General features: G+C 35.8%; 2 protein-coding genes across 5 annotated transcripts in view; one reads left to right on the top strand and one right to left on the bottom strand.

Moving 5' to 3' along the window:
- Window positions 1–20,636, top strand: part of LOC100114113 (ribosomal oxygenase 1) — a 113,701-nt gene that overhangs the window by 29,096 nt on the left and 63,969 nt on the right. Inside the window, exons 1-5 of one of the 3 annotated variants that reach the window (XR_004345267.1) lie at window positions 3,996–4,460; window positions 4,537–4,635; window positions 4,709–4,852; window positions 4,952–5,125; window positions 5,211–7,923. The exons of the other annotated variants lie outside the window; for them this stretch is intronic. The gene's annotated coding sequence lies outside the window, so the exon portion shown is untranslated. Of the gene's footprint in view, window positions 1–3,995; window positions 4,461–4,536; window positions 4,636–4,708; window positions 4,853–4,951; window positions 5,126–5,210; window positions 7,924–20,636 lie in introns of those variants that run through there. 3 annotated transcript variants of the gene reach the window in all.
- Window positions 2,220–3,748, bottom strand: LOC116417023. Of its 2 annotated transcripts, none has more exons than XM_031928058.2 (4): window positions 3,660–3,748; window positions 2,773–2,876; window positions 2,550–2,633; window positions 2,220–2,468 (listed from the first exon to the last, which is right to left on the bottom strand). In XM_031928058.2, exons 1-4 carry the CDS (start codon window positions 3,667–3,669, stop codon window positions 2,286–2,288), a joined length of 381 nt encoding a protein of 126 aa, XP_031783918.1. In that variant the 5' UTR covers window positions 3,670–3,748; the 3' UTR covers window positions 2,220–2,285. The 2 variants fall into 2 exon arrangements, with proteins under 2 accessions (XP_031783918.1, XP_031783917.1); XM_031928057.1 differs by lacking the exon at window positions 3,660–3,748 and adding an exon at window positions 2,965–3,149.

Consider the following 20,636-nt stretch of genomic DNA (forward strand, 5'->3'; position numbering starts at 1 on the left):
AAAGGATTGGAACGGATTGAACTTCAGACAAAAATGGACAGATACGTTTCAATCCGTTTTTTGAATCCAGTGAGATCCGTTTCAATCCGAAAGTGATGAACAATTGTTCCAAAGTGTCAAATCCGTTTCAATCATTTTGAAAGGTTCGAATCTGGTTCAAGCTTGTACATTTTTAAAATTTTCAATGTTTCAGATCCGATTCAATCAGTTTGTTCAATACGTTTTAATTCAATTCCAATTTACTCCGAATTCATTTCAATCTGAATTTATTCCGATCCGATACCTTTGTTTCAAATACATTGCGTGCCTTTAAGTTTCAAATCCGTTTCAATCGATTTATTTTAAAATTATGCAGGCTTTTCAAATGTCAATTGAAAATTAAAATTTCGCGCTATAATATAAAAGACAAAATAAACATTTATATTTTGTCTATTATAACGTTATTTTTTTGTCTTTTATATTGTACCACGAAATTTTAATTTTCAAATTGACATTTGAAAAGCTTGCATAATTAAATAAAATGAACTGAAACAGATTTGAAAATTAAAGGCACTAACTGAAATGGCGGATGTGTAGTATAGATTATTATTTTTAGACTTTGAAACTTATAGGGTTTAAATAAAATAACCATATATATTTTTTGAGTTCCAAATACGTGTATAATAATTATTAGAAAAATACATTATTTAACGTACATGACTACTTATTCTAGGGGATCTCGTGATGATGTACTTGGCAGGAACGATGAATTGTTTGTTCTTGTTTCATCGACATCAACAAACATCTCTAAAAAAATTATAAAATTTTTAATGATGCCTCGTAAGTAAGTAAAATATATAGTAAGGATTTTATTAGTACTGTAGGATCTATCTCAGAACATTCACTGCTCGTCTCATCAGAACCTGACTACTTCGCAGCCGGCCCTTCATCTTCATTACTGCTATCTGCAGCTATCTTATCAAGTATATTTTTATACTTATCACTGTGGAACACCTTTGCCCTTTTCAGATCAGATTCGCTGTCTTCGGAGTTAGCAGACAAAACCCTTTTTGAATTACGTGGTTTTGAATTTTTACGGGAGATCAAACTTTCAGATTCATTGGAATCAGCATCAGACCAAATATTTTCTGGCTTCTTCAAAGTTTGCAATTTTTTTCATCCTTCTTGGATTTTGTATTCTTCTTGGCTTCTTCAGGTACACTACTATTAAATTTTGATTTGTTAGCATCCATATTCTTGTTAGAAGACCGATCTTGTCCCGATTCAGTGTCACTCGAATTACTCTCTGTATCCGTCCGAGACTTTGTCTTCGCCTTGGTTTTATTCTCTGTAATTTTTGAAAAAAAAAAATTATTGCAAGGGTTCGGTATAAAAATAAAAAATATGATAACATAATGTTTTAAAACTTACCAGTAGCTCATTTTTTTCTTGCAGCCCTAGATTTTGTGACTCTTGCTTGCTTTACTTCAGCAGGGGTACGCAATTCGTCGATTTGCTTAGCAATTATTGTGCCAATGGCGTGCAATTTTTTTCTTATCTCTTCATTTTCCATCGATAAAATATTTTTGAGGTACCAACTGCAAATATCTGTAAATAAACACAATAATTTTATGTGCTAGACACTAGTACGTATAAAAGCAGCAATTTTATACATTATTTAATACGTGCATGTACAATTTTTATATACATACCATTTAGTGCAAGTAATTTTGTCGAAGACAGTGCTTGTCTATCTCCTTCATTATCTCTGTCTTGAGATCGAGGACCTGGATTTCCTGATACGGAACTTTGAATTAAGGTTTCTTTTCCAAATATTGCGACAGCCAAATTTCTGACAAACTTAGCAAATGAGCCAACAGCGTTCCTTTCAGCTGCATCATATTTCTCTTTTAAAAGCCAAACACCTCTTCCCAAATGAATCTGAAAATAAAGAATTTTTTTAAAACAAATTTTATTAAATGTAACAAAAATATAATTTGTAACGTGTCAAATTTTTTATATAGTATAAATGAGAGCATTATCTTAAATATAGCTACCTCTTCTTTATTGCTTTCGTTAATCCTAAAAGTACCGACACCTTGTCGGAGACCAAGTGCTTCCATGTTTGATATGTTGACTTTATCTATAATTTAAGAAAATATTGTTAATTAATTCAAATTTTACATTATAAATATTAAAAAAAGGTTAAAACTATATTTAGTAATTATATTTAGTACTGTCACATAGATCTTGACAAAAATTCAACAATCCTTTTTCCGTTTGGACGATCTCTGAAAACTGAGCTTTTATAGTGTCTTGGTTTTCCAAGTTTTGACTGCCTCACTTACAAGATGCTCAAATGCATTTTCATTAATCGACAAATTTTCCATTGGAGATTGTGAGGAATGTGTTTTTGTCGCCAATTCTTTATTTTGATCTTTTGAATTTGGAGATTGATCTTCAGGATAAATCTCATTGAAACTTTTGTGCTACGTAGTAAAAAAGATTATATCAAATATGAAATATATTTTCACGTATGTTATGAGGTTGTTGCATTGCAATATACATACAGTTAATGCTTGTCGTTTTTGGTTGATATCAGTTATCAATCGTACATGTTTTGCTAAGGTAACGTTTTCCTTCATTTTGATCAACTATAATAAATATTTATAAATTAGTAAAAAAAAATCTATGCTGAACAGCGTTAAACTTAGATAACTTCATTTTTTTAAAATAACGATTAAAGAAATTGTAAATATAGCAGCTTTTATTATTAAGTTTACAAGCTAATACCTTTCCTGACTGCTTTTTATTTAAATCAGACTCAGAACATGACTGCATTATTTTTGATGATGGAAGGCGTACTCTCCCCGTGCTCTTAAGTTCCTCTTCAGATGCTATCAAGTATACATACAATTTATGTAATATTTACAAAAAATTGATGATTATGACATTAATGTATGTTAAAGATGTAAGGTTTAGTACCTCCAAGTGCATGAATAATGAATTTTACTTTTTTTCCATTGATCATAACGTAATACTGTTTAGTATTTAATACAATATCGTCTTCATTGTATTTTGATCCATAATTTTTTTAATTCTTTATAGGTACAACTTTACTTTGTTTTGACTCGACAATAATTACGTTCATGAATTTGTACTTCTTTCTATCCATTGCTACATATATATATATATATATATATATATATATATATATATATATATATATATATATATATATATATATAGTCAATCATATAACCAGGCTTTGAGGTTAACTTATGATTTTTAAAATGAATGTATAAACTTAAATTTTTTACTTATTTCGGTGTACTTCTGTTATTGTAATATTAATAGAACTTGCAACTGTAACTTAACTCTGATGAAAAAACTTAAATTAACAATAAAAATTAATCGACGAAGTTTCTATGTCGGTTCCAGCGCACTTCGAGTATCAGTTGCATCTAACACAAAATACTGTTTTAATCTATTACGCGTGTGAATGAACTGCAGACAATCTTTTTTCATAATTGATCGCTTGATGCAGTTTTTTGATAAAGAAAACTGCAATGTCGTACTGTAAAAGCGAATTCTAGATTCTTGGAATTTTAGCTATGATCTTCCGCTATATTTATCACCGCATGCTCCAATATACTCGTACAGTTAGTATATAAGTATACCTTTGACCATGAACTCTAGCCGAGATGCGGAACGCTGTCAATATAGGAGTCAGCGTCTGAACGCTGATGAAGCTGAGAGTCCTACTCTCTCTGTAACAAGGAGTAGACGGGTGTAAATGATAACTGCTTGTCTCGTGGAACTGATCTTTATTCACGACTGGTCAGCTCAAGAGTCTCCGAAGGAATGCCGCTCGCAGGCGGCTACATGCGCTCGCTCCTCTCTCCTTCACGTCAACATGGCGGATCTCCCCACTCCTCGCAGTCGCTGGTCGGGAAAGGAGACTCCCTACATCAAAAGCATCCATGGCGCCATCTGTGAAATTCACTAGGAGGCACAAAAAAGTCAATACTATATCTATATCAGCGTATTCCGAAACTTGCAGTACATTGTGCTAACTTGCAAAGCCGTTGGCCCGTTGCCCGTTGATTATAGGTACAGAAGTGTGCTACTAAGGTACTATAAAGTAGCCTATTTTTGTGCGTTTTACGGCTTTATTAAAAATTATCAACGAAAATTATATTAATCATTGGATAAAATTACACATACATATATACGCAGTAAATTTATAAAAATAATAGTAGAATAAGGCTGTGAAATGCAATCTGATTATAACCTCAAATCTTGTATACATTAATGAGTAAAAATATAGATTTACAAATTTGTGATACTTACATATACAGTGATGACTTCTACAAAACGTAAACGAATCTCTACAAGAAATAAACAATTTCTTGAACCTGATTTTGAAATAGAAGTTAGTTCAAGTACCCTGCACCGTTGGAAAAAATTATGTAAATCTGGTATGTTTATAAACAAGTTTTGTATCACAGTCATGTATATATTTCCAGACATTTTATTTACAAACTTATATTTTAGAAAATTGCGTTATTAAAAATGAAACCTTGGGACAAAACATTTCTAATGAAGATTTCAATAAACCGCAAAATTGCAAATCAACTAACAACGATTGTAGAGGTACTACATTTAACTGCACATGTTGTTACACAATAATTATTTTAACAATCGTAACATAAAATATATATTTTAGGAAATTTTTTAATTCCAAGCAAATCCCTCGAATTAAATATTTATAATGAAGGCTGCAATAACAAGGAAGATAGCAACTTAAATAGTAAAGGTTATGATATCGCACATCTTGTTACACAAAATAGTTCTTTTAATAATTGTAACGGTAAGACTGCGTTTATACTGCTTATATGCTTTAAAAATTCTTTTAATCTTCATTTTTATTTGTTCATATATTAATATAAGATATATTTATAATATTCAGGTAATTTTCCATCTTCTTGTAATGCTAATGAAGAAAGTGCGCTTAATGATAAAGACAACAGCAGTGAAGAATGTGATTTCATATTAAATTCCATATTCATTACTCGTAAAACAGCGAAACATTTTGAGCAGGCTGCAAATATTATAGAAACAGCTTCTGGATCATTCATAGCAGGTAATAAACAAAAACATTTTAAATATTTCATTTCATATTGCTAATAATATTAACGATTATATTAATATTTACGTTATTTTTTAAGAATCTTCTGAGGATAACCATTATGAGAGTGATGTAAGTGATACGCATCACAGTAGTTTAGAAGATAATGATTCAACTCATAGTGATGCTATAATTGTTGAAACAATTAGTAGTCATGACGCAAATACAGATGAGGATTCTGGTGAAAGTAACAGAAATGCAGAAAAAGTTTCTAACGTTAGAACGAATACTCAAGACAATCGTATTATGTTTCACGACTCCAAAATCACAGTGCATGAAACAAGTGTAATTTTAACAGCATTAAGTACAAAATACCACCTACCTGATGTTGCACAAGAACAGTTTGGTTCTTTTATAAAACTTTTGGGTCCACATAATTTTAATCATAAATCACTGTTTAACAATTACTACTTGTCTGAAAAATTTTCTGTGCTTTATGGTATTATAAATTACCATTTTTATTGTGAGTCTTGTGAAGAACAAATTTTATATACAACAAAGCAAGATGTTTTACCAAAAATCAGTAAAGAATGTCCTATTTGTGAAAAAAAAAACAAATATTATCTTATAATAATGCACCATATTTCACATCTATCAGCATCAAATATCAATTGAAGCAGCTATTAAAAACAAAAAAAAATACGAACTGTCACTGGATGAAAATTATTGCACAGTATATACTGATGGAGCACCAATTTTTAAAAATTCTCTTACTTCTATGTGGCCAGTACAATTAAGGCTAAATGAATTATTACCAATGGATAATGCAAACAATGTTATTTTAAGCAGGTTTTTTCTTGTGAATAAGGAACCAAGCTCAAAACTAAACAATTTATACTTAAAAACTGTGCTTGTAGAAAATATTAAAAAATTAAGTTCTACGCGCTTAATTTATAATGATGAAGGTAAAAACATTAAATTCAAAATGTTTTTATTATTAGTAACTGTGGATTCTAAAGCAAGACCAGTTATACAATCTAGATTGCAGTTTAATGCTTATTATGGATACGCTTGGTGTTATGCTCGGGGTGAATATACTAACACCATGAGGTATACATTTAAATTTAGTGACTCTAAAATAAGAACAGATGCATCGCACATACAAGGTATGCGTAAAGTAATGGACTATAATTTAAAAAATTTTAATGGCGTAAAAGGACCATGCATATTAATGCAACTACCTGATTTTGATCCAGTATGGTGGTTCTCGATTGATATTTTGCATTGTGTATGTCTTGGTGTAACAAAGCAATTTTGGGATAATTGGACTCAAACTAACAGCCCATTTTACATTAACAGTCATAAGCAAAAAATAGTCAATAAACAATTATTAAACTTTCAATTGCCATCAGAAATTCATAGAAGTTGTCGCTCATTTGGACCAAGAATTAAAAAGAAAGGATCAGAGTGGCTTTCATGGCTTCTTTTTTTCAGTATTATTTGTTTGCAAAATATTCTTCCAGATGAAGCTTTATGTCATTTCAGCATATTAATAAAATGTGTGTACACTTTATAAAAAAAAAAAAAAAAACAATAACTGAAGAGGAATGCCTGAATTGTCATAAAGAACTATTAACATTTGTTGGACAGTGTGAATTATACTATGGAATAAATGACATGACTTTCAACGTTCACAGTCTCTTACATTTAGCTTACAGTGTAAAAACGTCTAGCCCATTGTTGGCAACATCTACTTTTCCAGCAGAAAGTTTTATGTTCCAATTACAACAATCAAAAACTTCATCTAAAGGTGTCGATAAACAGATTATTAGAAGGTACTTGAAAATGAATTTATTAAAATGGAATGAATTGCCACTACTAACACCAAACAAAATTAGTACAAAATTCACTGAGAGTATTTTGTATAATAAACCTTTTTACGCAGATGAAAGTGAAGATGTAGTGCTTTCAAATTTAGAATATGATGATGGGATATAAAAGTATAATCAATGCATATACTTTGGAAATATTTACACATCCCAAAAGTATTCTGTTGGGATGAAAAGAAATAATAGTATTGTATAATTGAAAAGTAATATTATTGTACAAATTTTGTATTTTTTTTTTAAATTGACGATGATATTTACATCAAAGCAAAAGTTATTTCTACTCAATTTGCCTTACTAGATATGCCTCATATTTGGAGAGTTGAAAATATACTAAATGAAAGCATTGTAGAGAGCATTACTTCGATTGCTACTAAGATTGATTTACACAAGATTCCTCTTGCTATAAGAGTGATTTCAAAATGTTTTGTCATTTTCTAGTATGTCTGCAGAATTTACAGCAGTCGATAAACATTTTTTTGTAACACAAGCACGATTTTTCTGGCCTATAAAGCGGGATTAAAGTGACTTTTTTCAGACCGACAGGCAAACAAAAATTAAAAAACGCCCGCTACTCAAGTATCGAAAATTTTTTGGAAAATTATATGTATATATATTGTAACGAGTGCTGAGATTTTGAATCTCGCGCGCACGTATGTCGCGCGATTACAAACGAGACGTCAGCGGTTGGCGATGACGAAGGATTTTCCGTGGAGAGACAAGCGCGCGTTCAAACTCGATTTTGCTTTGGTAGTGCTTACATCTACGCGATAAACTCCGTCGAGAAACCACGAGCCGATCCACCCCACTCGGCGCACAAGAGAACCCATAGTGCTTCAAGTGACTGGAGCCACAGCAGCCAACTTCTACTCCTGGGGAGCCGTGACCGGTCGCGAGGACGAGGAAAAGCATTCGACCAGCGAGCGAGTGAGTAGCACAATATTTTCGATACCCTGGACGAAGCCGTCGAAGGCCGAGGTTCGTCGTGTGGTTGCAGTACTCGTCTGCGGCTCGTAACGCTCTTGCCTTGACTCGTACTGCAAACTCCACACTCGATCTAAAAAAGCTTACTTTACGCCCTTGGTACACGATATACTATAGCACGTCATGATGTATTTTCTGAGTAAAGTCAACTTTCGTCTGTTTACGTTAATAAATTTTTCCTTTTTTTCTGAATTCCAATAATCAATTTTCTTCAATTCCAAAATTTGCATACATCATTGGTCCATTTTTTTACTAATAGATTTTGATCTTCTTTTTCAATTTATCATCAGTCAATGTAACAATGTACCAATTACACAGCCCACCAATCAAAAAAATTGTAAGTCCCAAAAACTTGACCACGGTACTTACATGTTTTTGGGATCGCTGAATCCGAATCCAGGGTCATTTTAACCCCATCAGATCTTAAGTCAAGGTTAAATAGGGGTCAAATTATCAAAATACATTAAGAAAAGACTAAACCATGGTATCTTGGGGTTTTTGGGGTCGCTGAATGCGAATCCGGGCTTATTACAACCCTATCAGGTCATGGTCAAGGTCAGTTGAAGGTCAAATCATAAACATTCATAAAAAGTAAAATCAAACCATGACATTTAGGGGTTTTTGGGGTCGCTGAATCCGAATCCAGGGTCAGTATAGTCCCATAAGGTTATATTTATGGTCAGTTCAAGGTTAGTTCAAGGTCATGGATGTAAAGAGAGTGAAAAAAATAGTTAAAAACTGAAACAATGCAAAAGGTAATGTAAACCATAAAGCAAAGAACAATATATATGCAAGTACAATCGTATCCTTTAAAACTATATCATAGTTTGCTGCTCCTTCATTTACTTTAAATTTGTTAGAAGTATATGCAATTCAATAAAATACCCGTAAAAATATTAAGCCCATTACTCTTTTTTATGGTAACGAACTATTTTATTGGCAAATGATCTACGAAGTGGATTACGTTTCCGCTTCTCCGATGTTGATGGTAGATCTCTTCTTAACTGGATATGGATTTTTAACTGGAGAATGGATATGCAGCAGACATTTTCAAGAAAGTCCGGAAAGACGAAGAGAACAGAAGAAGAGAAAGAGGCGGAATACGTACGTGAGTATGTGCGAAGCAGAAAATGAAGGATGAATATAGTGATGATCAACCAGAAGCGGGCAAAAGCCTTTCGCCCACCCCCTTCCCCCCGCGAAGCATTGCCTGGCGGTGGTATCGCAGGGTTCAGGGGCATAGAAGATGGAGCTAGATACGTTTACCAAGGGTCGATAAAGGCAAAGAGGGCGTTCCTTTTTACGGATGGGTGTGTTTTCACTGGCCGTAGAGGGTATGGGTTTAGTCGGTGAGAATCCGACACACGGCTGACATTGTGGGTGGTGCTGTTTCGACGACTCCTTAAACAAGGTCATGCTATGGTCTTTCTAAGATTTTCCCTGATACCTCTTTCTCCATGAGAAAAAAAAAACACACACACATACATCTATACGGACATTTTCTAAAAACACTTGATTTGAACTTTTAACACACTAAAAAGTATTTTTTAGAAGTTTTGAGGAAACTCAAAATTTTACTATTACAAAGTTTCCTCTAGGAGAAAGCAAAAGCGACAAAAGATAATATAAATTTTCCGCGGTATAAAGATAAGTAATTTTATTCTCTTTTAGGTACATATTAAGCAATAACATAATCATGATGTTTTTAGAAAGATTTAAAATTTAGTTTTCGAGTTAAAACAATTTCAAAAATTTGCGCTTTATGGTATGTAATAAAAAACGACAAACAATAATATAAATTTTCCGTGGTAAAAAGATAGGTAATTTCATTCTTTTCCGGGTACATATTAAGCAATTTACTTTCATGAACTTTTCCAATAACTTTATTAGAAAAAACTGAAATCTCAAAACTGAAAAATCGATATAAAAATGGGCCCAGAAAATGTAAAAACGGACTGTTATCCCGCTATGTACTATTAAAAACAAAGAAAATGAGACTTGGTGGATTAAAATCTACTGAGTAGAAGCTGAACTAGAGGCGATACGAACGAACACACACATCCATATGGACATTTTCTAAAAACACTATTTTTCGACTTAAAATGCCTCAAAACGTATTTCCTATATGTTTTTACACAAACTCCAAAAATTACTATTACAAGGCTTTGTTAGGAAGGAATCAAAGGACTAAAAACAATATTTAAAGCTGAAAAATAGATGATTAACAAGAAATAGCGACCAAAAAACAATTCTGTGATCGAGATTCGAACCCAGAATTTTCGCGTGACAATCCATTGCTTTACCAATTGAGACGTTTGCTTTCTTTGACTCATAACGCATAAATAGTACATTATGCAACAAGGGACTAAAGGAATAATCTACTTTAGTCCCGTATTGCATATAGAACTTTATTCACGACTTAACTGTGTAGGCACTTTATTCCCTTGAAAAGTGGGACTTAAGTACAAATAAAATTTTCAAAATTTTTCAATGTTTCTAAAATTAAAATTATCTAATTTTTCCAAAAATTTATTAATTTTTTAAAAAATTAATAATTTTTTTATTTTTCTCCTGCATTTGCGGGAATAAAGTAACTTTATTCCTTCGTTTGCGAGAATATAGTCAAATGCAGGCTAACAACTATACAAGGGATTAAAAAGCTACTTTAGTCCCGCTTTTTAGGGAATAAAGTGGCTATTATAGTTAAGCCGTGAATAATAGTACATTATGCAACAAGGGACTAAAGTTGTAGATTAATCCCGCGGGTGGGCTTACTGCCCGAGTAAAGCGAGAACAGTAATCACCCGAGTGCATGATCGGCTTTAGTGCCGTGTTGCATATAGTGCTTTATTCACGACTGAACTGTGTAGCCACTTTATTTTTTGAAAAGTGGGACCTATTCAGCCACCGGCATTATACTGAAAACTAGCGTGATTCACCTCGCTTCTAACGTCGCTCGGTTAACATATATATTACAATAGTGATAAAATTTAAGATCTTTTTTCCTAATATCAATACCAAATAAAGGTGGAAGTAAAAATTTTAAATGTTACAAAAGGAGGGTGGTACTCGGGTAATGGACAAGAAAAGCAACTTGATGGTAGTTCTGGTTTATAAGCAGAGAGAGGGGCTCCTAATCTGGCGAGTGTCGTCGGTGATCTGCCGGCTCGCTGGCCGTATGCAAACTGCTCCACGCAAAGGTGCTATTTATAAAAATATGTAATACGAGGATAGATATGAATAAATGTAAAGTTAGCTTCAAATTACAGTTCTTGAACTGGTATGGCTTAGCTTATAAATTATTTCTAGTCTATTCTGTTATGAGCTTGGCTTTTCGTTTTTTCTTTTTGAATAGTTAGTTATATAATGTTTGGTAGTAGTTTTTTACTTTTCGCGTGTTATTCGCGCCCGGTAGTTTCAGCAGTATTTTCTGTGCGTTAGCGGCGTGCGCGGTTCGTTTCTCTTAATATTTCTATTTCTAATTGCTTTTCCTGCTGCTTAATTACCCGGTCGACTGCGTTGCTAGCGCATCGTAGCTTAACGATACACCAACCTATCGTTGCAAAAACTGCGATGGTCACCATGGTTGAAAATGAGTAGTTGAACCATAATGTCCAACTGCTTATATTTCTTAGCTCGAACTCGGTTGCTTTATGCTTTGAGATTTCCCGGACTTTGCTGGCTATTTCGCGAAGCGCTGTGCCTGCTTCTAGCGTTTCTAGTTTTATTCCGTGCTGATTTCCTGCGCGGTTGGCCGCTTCGGTCTCTATCGCAGCTTCTATAGCTACAGTACTTTCGCCTTTTTTAGAAAATTGTTTAGAAAATGTCTGTAGGGATGTGTGTGTGTGTGTGTTTGTTTGTTCGTATCGCCTCTAACTCAGCTTCTACTCAGTGGATTCTAATCCACCGAGTCTCATTTTCTTTGTTTTTACTATTACATAGCGGGATAACAGTCCGTTTTTACATTTTCTGGGCCCATTTTTATATCGATTTTTCAGTTTTGAGATTTCAGTTTTTTCTAATAAAGTTATTGGAAAAGTTCATGAAAGTAAATTGCTTAATATGTACCTGGAAAAGAATGAAATTACCTATCTTTTTACCACGGAAAATTTATATTATTGTTTGTCGTTTTTTATTACATACCATAAAGCGCAAATTTTTGAAATTGTTTTAACTCGAAAACTAAATTTTAAATCTTTCTAAAAACATCATGATTATTGAAAGTTATTAGGTCTATACTTCACTACAATTTTAAGTCATTTCATGAGGCAGATCCTGAGAAAAACATCAACAACTGAAAAAATTCCTTTTTCTACGTGACGCAATAACTAGAGTAAATAGACAATAATCAATTTAAAACTTTGGATTTAGTTAGTATTATATAGCATCTTGATTCCTTTCTTTGGGTTGTTTATGATATCAGTTAGTTTAAAAGATATTAAGGTTCAAAATTTTGTTTCTCACCCTGTATACTTTGCATAATTGAAAACTGCATCGCTTATATCTCTAGCGTCCTCACAGTGGCGGGTGGGTTAAGTAGTTTTAACTTTAACGTGCGGGTACATGGCTATTGTCGTTCGCGGCTACCTCAGCTGGCAGTATGTCTGAGGTAGCCGTAGGTAGGAAGAGAGAGAGAGAGAGAGAGAGAGAGAGAGAGAGAGAGAGAGAGAGAGAGAGAGAGAGAGAGAGAAAGAGAAAGAGAGAGAGATTTAATTATATATATATATATATATATATATATATATATATATATAATTGATTCAAAATGATTTTATCCGTTAAACAAAAAAAAACTTGATAGAATTATATATGAAGTAAAAACAATTCTGATATATCATGATAGCAATGCATAATGTTGAAGGAAGCTACGTGCCAAATAATTGGCAGCGGTTTTAATAATATTTAACAATATTTATTATAAATCATGCGATAATCGCTTGATCATCACGTGATAATCAAATCGTGATAATTTTGTTGAAAATATCACGCGATAATAACGTGATTATTACGCGATTATAACGCGTTTATTACGTAATTATACGCAGGCGTATGTCAACGTGTGGAAATGTAGAAAACTAAGAAAACTAATGATAGTTGCAGAGCCGCCCTAGGTGGCATATAGTTTTTTCTTCTTGCAAGTGCTAAGCTTTTATACTGGTTGGTAAGAGCTATCAGGTTGCTACGAATTCAGATAATTATAGCGGCGAGAAATCAAGGTCAAGTCGTACAAGTGTATGTTGAAGATTTCTGCAAATAATCCGTATAATTCTAAGTTTTATTCATACGTTCGTGTACGTTTACGTATATTTCCGTACGCCGCTGTTACAAAATGTTATTAGAATCCTAACAAAATCGTATGTATTAGTATATCTATATCAGTATGTCTATGTATAAGATGCGCAGTGTTTCTCTCTTTTGCTTGTTTTGAGAGTATTTTATTCTCTAAATAATTTATATCACCATTGTAATGTTTGATACTATGAATCGTAAGGTTTTGGCATTGCATAACACTATAAAATATCTTAAGGAGGTTTTACTGGTACCACACTAGTCAAAATGTGTGCCCTTCTTAATCATAGTTTATTTGTGAAATATACTTTGTTAAATAAGCTGCACAGATAAACTTACTCAAAATAATGATTATGCATTCTATTTATACGATTCTATCTATCCTAATTATTTATGAAAAGTTAACGTTTTTTATATTCAATAAACTTTAAGTCAGAGTTTCTTAACAATATTTTTGAGGGAAAAATAATGTATTTCATGTATTCATTTACAACTACAATAATTTTGAACAAAATCTAATTTTTTAAGGGGATGTCGTCGCTAAAAACACTGTTTTTCTATTACATATTACTTTTTAAATAATGCTTGTAATAAAAAACCAAGCTTGTAGCGCTCTAGTGTTTTTAATAAATCATGTTACCAAGGGAAATTTCGATCGGACGTTTAGTTTTTCTAAAATCTTGGAAATACGAACAGATGCTTACGAGTACTCACGCGATTACAGCGCCAACCTTAAAATTTAATTTTACACAATACTTTTTAAATAAAGGTTGCAATGAAAAACCGAATAAATAGCGCCTAGTTTAATCGTTCCACCGGAGAAAATTTCGATCGGACTTTTTGTTTTTCTAAAAGTTTGAAAATACAGAAACTCCGTGGCGGATTTTCGAAGCTTTAGCGATGACATCCCCTTAATGCTTTGGAATATGTAGATTAGTACAATTTCCCATAAGAGACCCTTGAGACCTGCTATTTGGTATGCTACTTTTAAGGGGATGTAGAAGCTGAAAACATTGTTTTTCTGTTCCATATAACTTTTTGAATAAATCTTGCAATGAAAAACCAAGACCAGAGCGCCATAGTGTTGAGTTTAGTGAATCATTCTACCGAAAAAAATACCAATCGGACTTTTGGTTTTTGTAAAAGTTGTGAAATACGAGCGGGTGTTTACGCGTGTTTATGCGATTACAGCGCCAACCTCAAACACCAATTTTACTTATACACTTTTATTAATTTGAAATTTCATCAATATAATGAGCAGAGCGCCATAGGTTTGAGATACGTGAATCATTCTATCGAAAGAAATGTCAATACGGCTTTTAGTTTTTTTTGGCATTTGAAATACTAAATACCCCGAGAGGGATTTGCGAAGCTATAGCTCCCACCTCCCCTTAAAAAGTAACGACTAGAGGCTGTGAACCCGTTAATAAAGCGATTGGTTTAGCGTTAGATTGGCTGAGAAACAAAAATCTGGTCTGAATATAGTTATGATTTTAAACTTGTAACCTTACGAAAATTGAGCGCGCGAAGCTCCCTACTGAAAAAAAATCAGATGACAATCAACTGATAATCAGCTGATAATCAGCTGATAATCATGCCAAAACGTCAGCTGATTATCAGGTGATTTCGGCTCAGTATTTTTAATAAAGCTGATAGTTATAAATATGCGTTTAAGTGAGATAAAATGTTGATGATAATCAGGTGATAATCAGGTGATAATCATTCAAAATTTGTAACCTTTAATATATTTAGTATAAGTTGTTTAAAATAAGTAAAATTTATAAATTTCAAATAATGAGGGCCACTACTGGTGTTACCGTCAGGATGATAACACGAAAACTCTGGCTGTGAGCTCCAATATTTTTGTTTTTCAATAATTTAATTTAAACAAATTTTTTTTTAATTGAATCGTGATATTCCTTTAATAGTTTGAGATGGCGGGCCCACCTGGCAGGTAAGAGAGCAGCAACGGATAACTTGCAAGTTACCGACCATGTGGCGCTAGCGTCGACTATGTATTAATCTACCTGAGCGCAGGTAGATGGCGTGCGAATATAAAGCGTTGGAGGAAAGGATAGCCCCGGGTATTTAAGAAGCTCCGCTGCGCTGGCGGAGTCACTCGCTCTCTGATGTAGCAATCAGGCCGTTAGTATGGACTGCGGATCTCATCTATCGACCAATCGTCCGGATGCTTAGTATGTAACGAGCATAGCGCTCTCGAAAGGTTATTCGGGTGATTATCCCTCTCTTCCAGTAGTATATCAGATTGCGATATTCTGTACTCATGCTTAAATAAATAAATAATTATTTTCTCTATTTCAAATCTGTTCAACCTTATTTTGTCCACCCCCCACCCCCTCGTCTTTCTTTTTCAAGGACAGGACTGCGGATCCCTGCCTTGACTAAGACGGTACTAACTAGATGTGTATATGAGATAGTGGTTCCTCCCGAAGCATCTCCTAATTGCGTAGACCATTGATCATCACCCGTAGTGTCGGATGATCCTTGGTAATTAATTACATTCATCGGGTGTGCTTTTATCTTCTCTAATAACTAATCGGGCATAGAACTTACACTCGGTTCGCGGCTAACATAGATTGGACCGTTTCAAGTTTGTAGCGTTCTAAAACCGGAGGTACGGGCAAATTGTTTTTATAGAGAATGGCGACTATTGGTTTATTCATAAGGATATTGTCGAATGCATCTATGAATTTTTCCCACTCTGTTGATGTTAACATGGCGAGGTCGCGAATAATCGCGATTGAATTGATGTGCATTTTTTAATGTTTGCTAGTAACGACTTTTCATTAAAGTGAGATTTTATATATACGCCTATCATATTGATGCCCTTGCACTCGGTGACATTGATTTCACCTTGCTCGAATTCTTCCTCGCTTAATTCCTTCTCGTTTAGGTATCCGCGCTCAATTAGAGAATCTTCGGTTTCTGTTGAGAGAAAATTGTCCGCAGAAGCTAAATAAACAAGATTTTCCCTGAATCTGAAAGGGTGCTCGTTATACGAACGTAGGTGTACGAAAAGCGGTGGTTTTTTGCCTTCTAGCTAAGAGCTTCGGTTACGGTTGCAGCTGTTCTCGCGGCATTGACCTCGTCGTCGCTGCTAATTGCGCTGATGTCGTGCGATCTCGAAGGTGTTATCGCCGCATCCTTATCTACACGATAGTTGCTTGCTGCTCGTTCTGGATCCGCGTATTCTGTCTCGATGTCCGAATTATTATTGTAGTTTTCGGGCTTATCCAGGGCTGATACGTTGCCGATTATTTGCGGTTTTGCGTACCGTTTTCAATATCCCAGGACGCTATGATTGGCTGTAAAACGTTCGCAGTCTCATTGAGAATCTGCTTGGTTTTTTAATTTTGCTTTTAGTTCGGACTGACTGATCTGAGTGTGCGATCGGGCTCTCTTGCGTGCGAGTCTCGGTCTATCGGATGTTGGAGACCTCGGATCGCTAGTATCTTCGTCATTGGTTGATGAATGATCCCGAGATTGGTTTGTCGCATTTTCGACAGTTACTGGTTCGTTTAGGAGTAGGTAAGGAGTGAAATGTTGACCGGCTAGATTAAGATTACTGTGAATAAAATTTCCTGCTTTATCCGAAAGTATGTGGAAAAATCCCGTTGTTTCGTTTTTTAGTTGCACGTGAATGCAGATGTTAATTTCGAACTCTTAGGGAAAAATATACGCGCAATCTACCGAACCGTATTCTGTTATCGATTCTAAGATTTTTCTTGTTTCGACGGGTTCGCCACATGAATTTAATTCTGGGGAAGAAAGCAAGCGTTTCCTCAGTTGTGTGGCCGATATATTTAGGTCCAATAATTTGAGTAATGAAAAGAATAAGCAGTTGCCCGGGGGGGGGGGGGGGATGTCGTTAGATCGTACTAGTAGTGCGTGCGGCTCAGCGCATTTTTTTTCGGATATAGCTTTGTACCAATACATTTCCCGAACTTGCTAACGAATTTTCGTCGGAGGGCTGGTGCGCGCGTTCATAATTTATTGGTATGCCATCAAAATCTTCGAAAGGCCCTTCGCAAGCGCTTGCATCGCCGGCCGCGTTTTTATCATTTGAATCGATGTCTTTGGCTTCGCGGCTCAGAGACAGCGGTGTTAATTGTGCTAGCGTAGCGTTAACGTGGCTCGACCGGGGTAGGATTACATCTGAGATGATTCTTGGACCTCTGGACTTTTCTCGAGGTGTTGGCTCGCTCTGACTCGTTTCGGGTGCAGCAACGGATGGTATTGTTTTACGCTCGCGTGGTTGGGAGTTTCCGATGGCATTCATCGTCTCGGCATTATTTTCATGAAAACTGTTGCTCTTGGCGGTTGCATGCGACACTTGCGCGATTCTACCCGACTCGCCATCGCTGGCCTCTTGGGTTTTTTGCTCCGTGGATATTAACTTGAATTCCGTCTCTAATCCCGTATTGTTTTTCTCTGACGTTAACTGAAACTTGAAAATGAAATTTCTGTTTAATTTCTCACCTAGCAATGGCCATGCGTCATTTAGCTTGGGCTCGGGAGCTGTTTCATTCTCACGGGAAAGATTTGCGACGTTGGTTTCGCGCGACTCGTTGAAACTTGTCTGTGTTTGATACAGCTGAGGCTTTGCTGACGCTGTCGCTATTTTATTTTTCGCGGTGAATTTGAATTTTTTTTAATTTCCCGAAGCGACTGCGGGTTTTTCCGGCGGAAGTGTATTTTCCTCGCTGTCGTCCGAACTGCTTGGGTTGTAAAGTTTTCGCGAATTTGCGCTTTGTTTTCTTTTTGGTTGTGTCTTCGATGGATGCCAAGCATCGATAGTATGGGCGCAATTCTTTCGGGATGTCGCGGTCGCTTGAAAATTCTGAGATTTCTGAATTTACTGATTCTGGCTCAGATTCGGACTGAACGTTCGATTCGTCCGTGCGCTCGGTTTTTTGAGTAATTATCGACTGTTCTCTAAATTTTATCGATTTGGCGAGAATACTTTCTATACGTCGGCGCTCAGTTTTGCTTAATCCGAGGCAGCTGTTGTCTAAGTTTTTTAAAGTAACGTTGGGTAGAATTGACTTATTTCGATAGCTGTTAGCCATTGTATTTTAATTATATCGTCGTCGTGATAAATGTCGTTTGTGGCGCGGAATAAGTAGAATCCGTCGAACTCATTCAAAACGGCTAGTGTATCGTTTTTACTATAGATTAGCGTGCAGTCGTCACGCTTCTTTTGCGTGCTTCTGATGAGTTCCGTGATTCGACTGCTTTCTGCTTCCTGCCTTTCTTTCCTTCTACGCGCGTACGAAAAAAATTTCCCAGCGGCGCGTTCGCTTCTTCGTCTAACTCTAACTGGTTTTGTTTTTCGGCTAGCGTGTACAATTCTTTGCGCGGTAATTCCGGGTTTTCGTCAATCGGCTCGAAAACTGGGCTGCGCGATAATACATCCACGTTCGCGTTTTTACTTTCGGGTCGGTATATTATGTCGAATTTATATATAGCCTCTGAGAGCGGCTTTTAGCCGATTGAAGCGTAGGTCGGGTTTCTTTGTATTGTGAAAATGCTTTAGGGCCTCGTGGTCCGTTATGATTTTAAATTTTCTGCCGTATAAATAATATCTAAATTGTTCTTTCGCGAAAACTATTGCTAACAATTCTTTGTCGTATGTAGGGTAAAGAAGCTCTCTTCCTTTCAGGCAGCGAGAAGCATATGCGCACGGTAGGTCTTTCCCTAATTCACCTTGGCTTAATACCACGCGATAAATTCTTGGGATAAGTCTGGCGCTTTTAATATCGGTTCTTTACACATCTCGTTTTTTAATTTGTCGAAAGCCACCTGCTCCGCGTCTCCCCACTTAAATTTTGTACCTTTTTTGAGTAATCTAAATAGTGTATATGCTATGTCTGAAAAATTTTGTATGAACCAGCGGTAATAGCTAAAGAGGCCGAGCGCTTGTTTAACTTTTTTCGCGTCTGTTGGTGCGGGGTATTCTGCCATCGCTTTGATTTTATTGGGATCTGTTTTTATATATGCCCCGCCCACTATGTGTCCAAGAACTTGCGCTTCTTTCTGGAGAAATTGGCGCTTTCTTGGTTCTACGGTCATATTGGCCCATAATAATCTTTTTAGAACGCGCCTTAATCGTACCTAATGTTAATCTAGCGTTTCACTAAAAATCATTAAATTGTCTAGATAAACTTCTACTTCGTTGCCCTGCAGCCCTGTCATTGCCAGTGACATGGCTTTCGTAAAATTTATGGTCGCTTCTTTTAGATCCATAGCCATACGATTATATTGGAGCAGCTGATTACCATGCTCCCCGTCCGGCGCGTGAAATGCGGTTAAATAAGCCGAATCTGGGTGCATCTCAACTTGATAGTAGCCTTGTTTTAAGTCCATGACCGTTATGTAATTTGCCGCGGCGAGATGTTTGAGTATGTCACTCGTGAAGGGGGGTGGATGGCAGCTGCCTTCCGTCTCCTCATTTAGCGCGCAATAGTCCGTTACTAGTCGGAATTTTTTATTGCCCCGTGCGTCGGGCTTTTTTGGAACTATCTATAATGAAGAAGAGTAATTTGAATTTGATTCTGTTACTATGATTTATTCGCGGAGCTTCTGTAACTCGCGAACCATCTGCTCTCTGAGCATCGGGGGAAATCTGAATCTGTGATTGCGGATTACTTTATTTAATTTTAATGTTATTTTATGTTGAATCAGGTGTGTAGCCGGCAACGGTTATCCTTCGAGTCCGAATACGCCCGCGTACTCATCGATTATTTCTCTTATGCAAAGAACTTCTTGTTCGTTATATCCCCCCAAGTCTGCGAGTTTCATGATTTTTTCGACGCGTTCGCGTCTTTCTGCTTCGTTCACGCGCAGCCTATCATTGAGGTTTTTTACCTCATTGTATTTTTCATCCACTTTTTCTACTTCATACATGCGTCGGATAGTTGCGGCGAATTCTGAGATTTTTTCTGGCGAGCCGTTCCCGTCGGCTTGATAAAGACGATTGTCTGCGATTGTTTCGCATTCTTTTAATTCGACCATCGGACTGTCAATTGATACCTTCGTGTCGCCTATATTGATGCATACAGCGTAAACGCGCCCGTTTCTATTCACGCCTATGAAATTGCCGAACAGCAAGTTTGGGTGAAGGTTTGTCAGCTCTGCCCAACCTACTTCTACATTGTTGCTCACGCGCGCCTATGACCAATTCAACTCTCGGCGGAATCGAGATTCTCTTGTCCGTCTCAAAGGGAATAATTCTATTTCCTAGTTTGAGTGTTTTACTGGCTGCATCGACGCACCAGCTGTGCTTTTCGATTGTGCCCCGCCCTATTATGCCTGCTTCGCTTATGGGAAATTCGTTTGGGACAATT

This window comes from Nasonia vitripennis (genome assembly GCF_009193385.2).
Source record: "Nasonia vitripennis strain AsymCx chromosome 4 unlocalized genomic scaffold, Nvit_psr_1.1 chr4_random0003, whole genome shotgun sequence".
NCBI lineage: Eukaryota > Metazoa > Arthropoda > Insecta > Hymenoptera > Pteromalidae > Nasonia > Nasonia vitripennis.

What these genes read in the sequence shown, in the direction of transcription:
- LOC116417023 (XM_031928057.1), bottom strand. Translation starts at nt 3,010, where the DNA reads ATGATCAATGGAAAAAAAGTAAAATTCATTATTCATGCACTTGGAG. An exon ending in ATAAAAAGCAGTCAGGAAAG is followed by an intron (nt 2,634 to 2,772) that starts GTATTAGCTTGT and finishes TATTTATTATAG; the next exon opens with TTGATCAAAATGAAGGAAAA. An exon ending in AAAAACGACAAGCATTAACT is followed by an intron (nt 2,469 to 2,549) that starts GTATGTATATTG and finishes TTTACTACGTAG; the next exon opens with CACAAAAGTTTCAATGAGAT.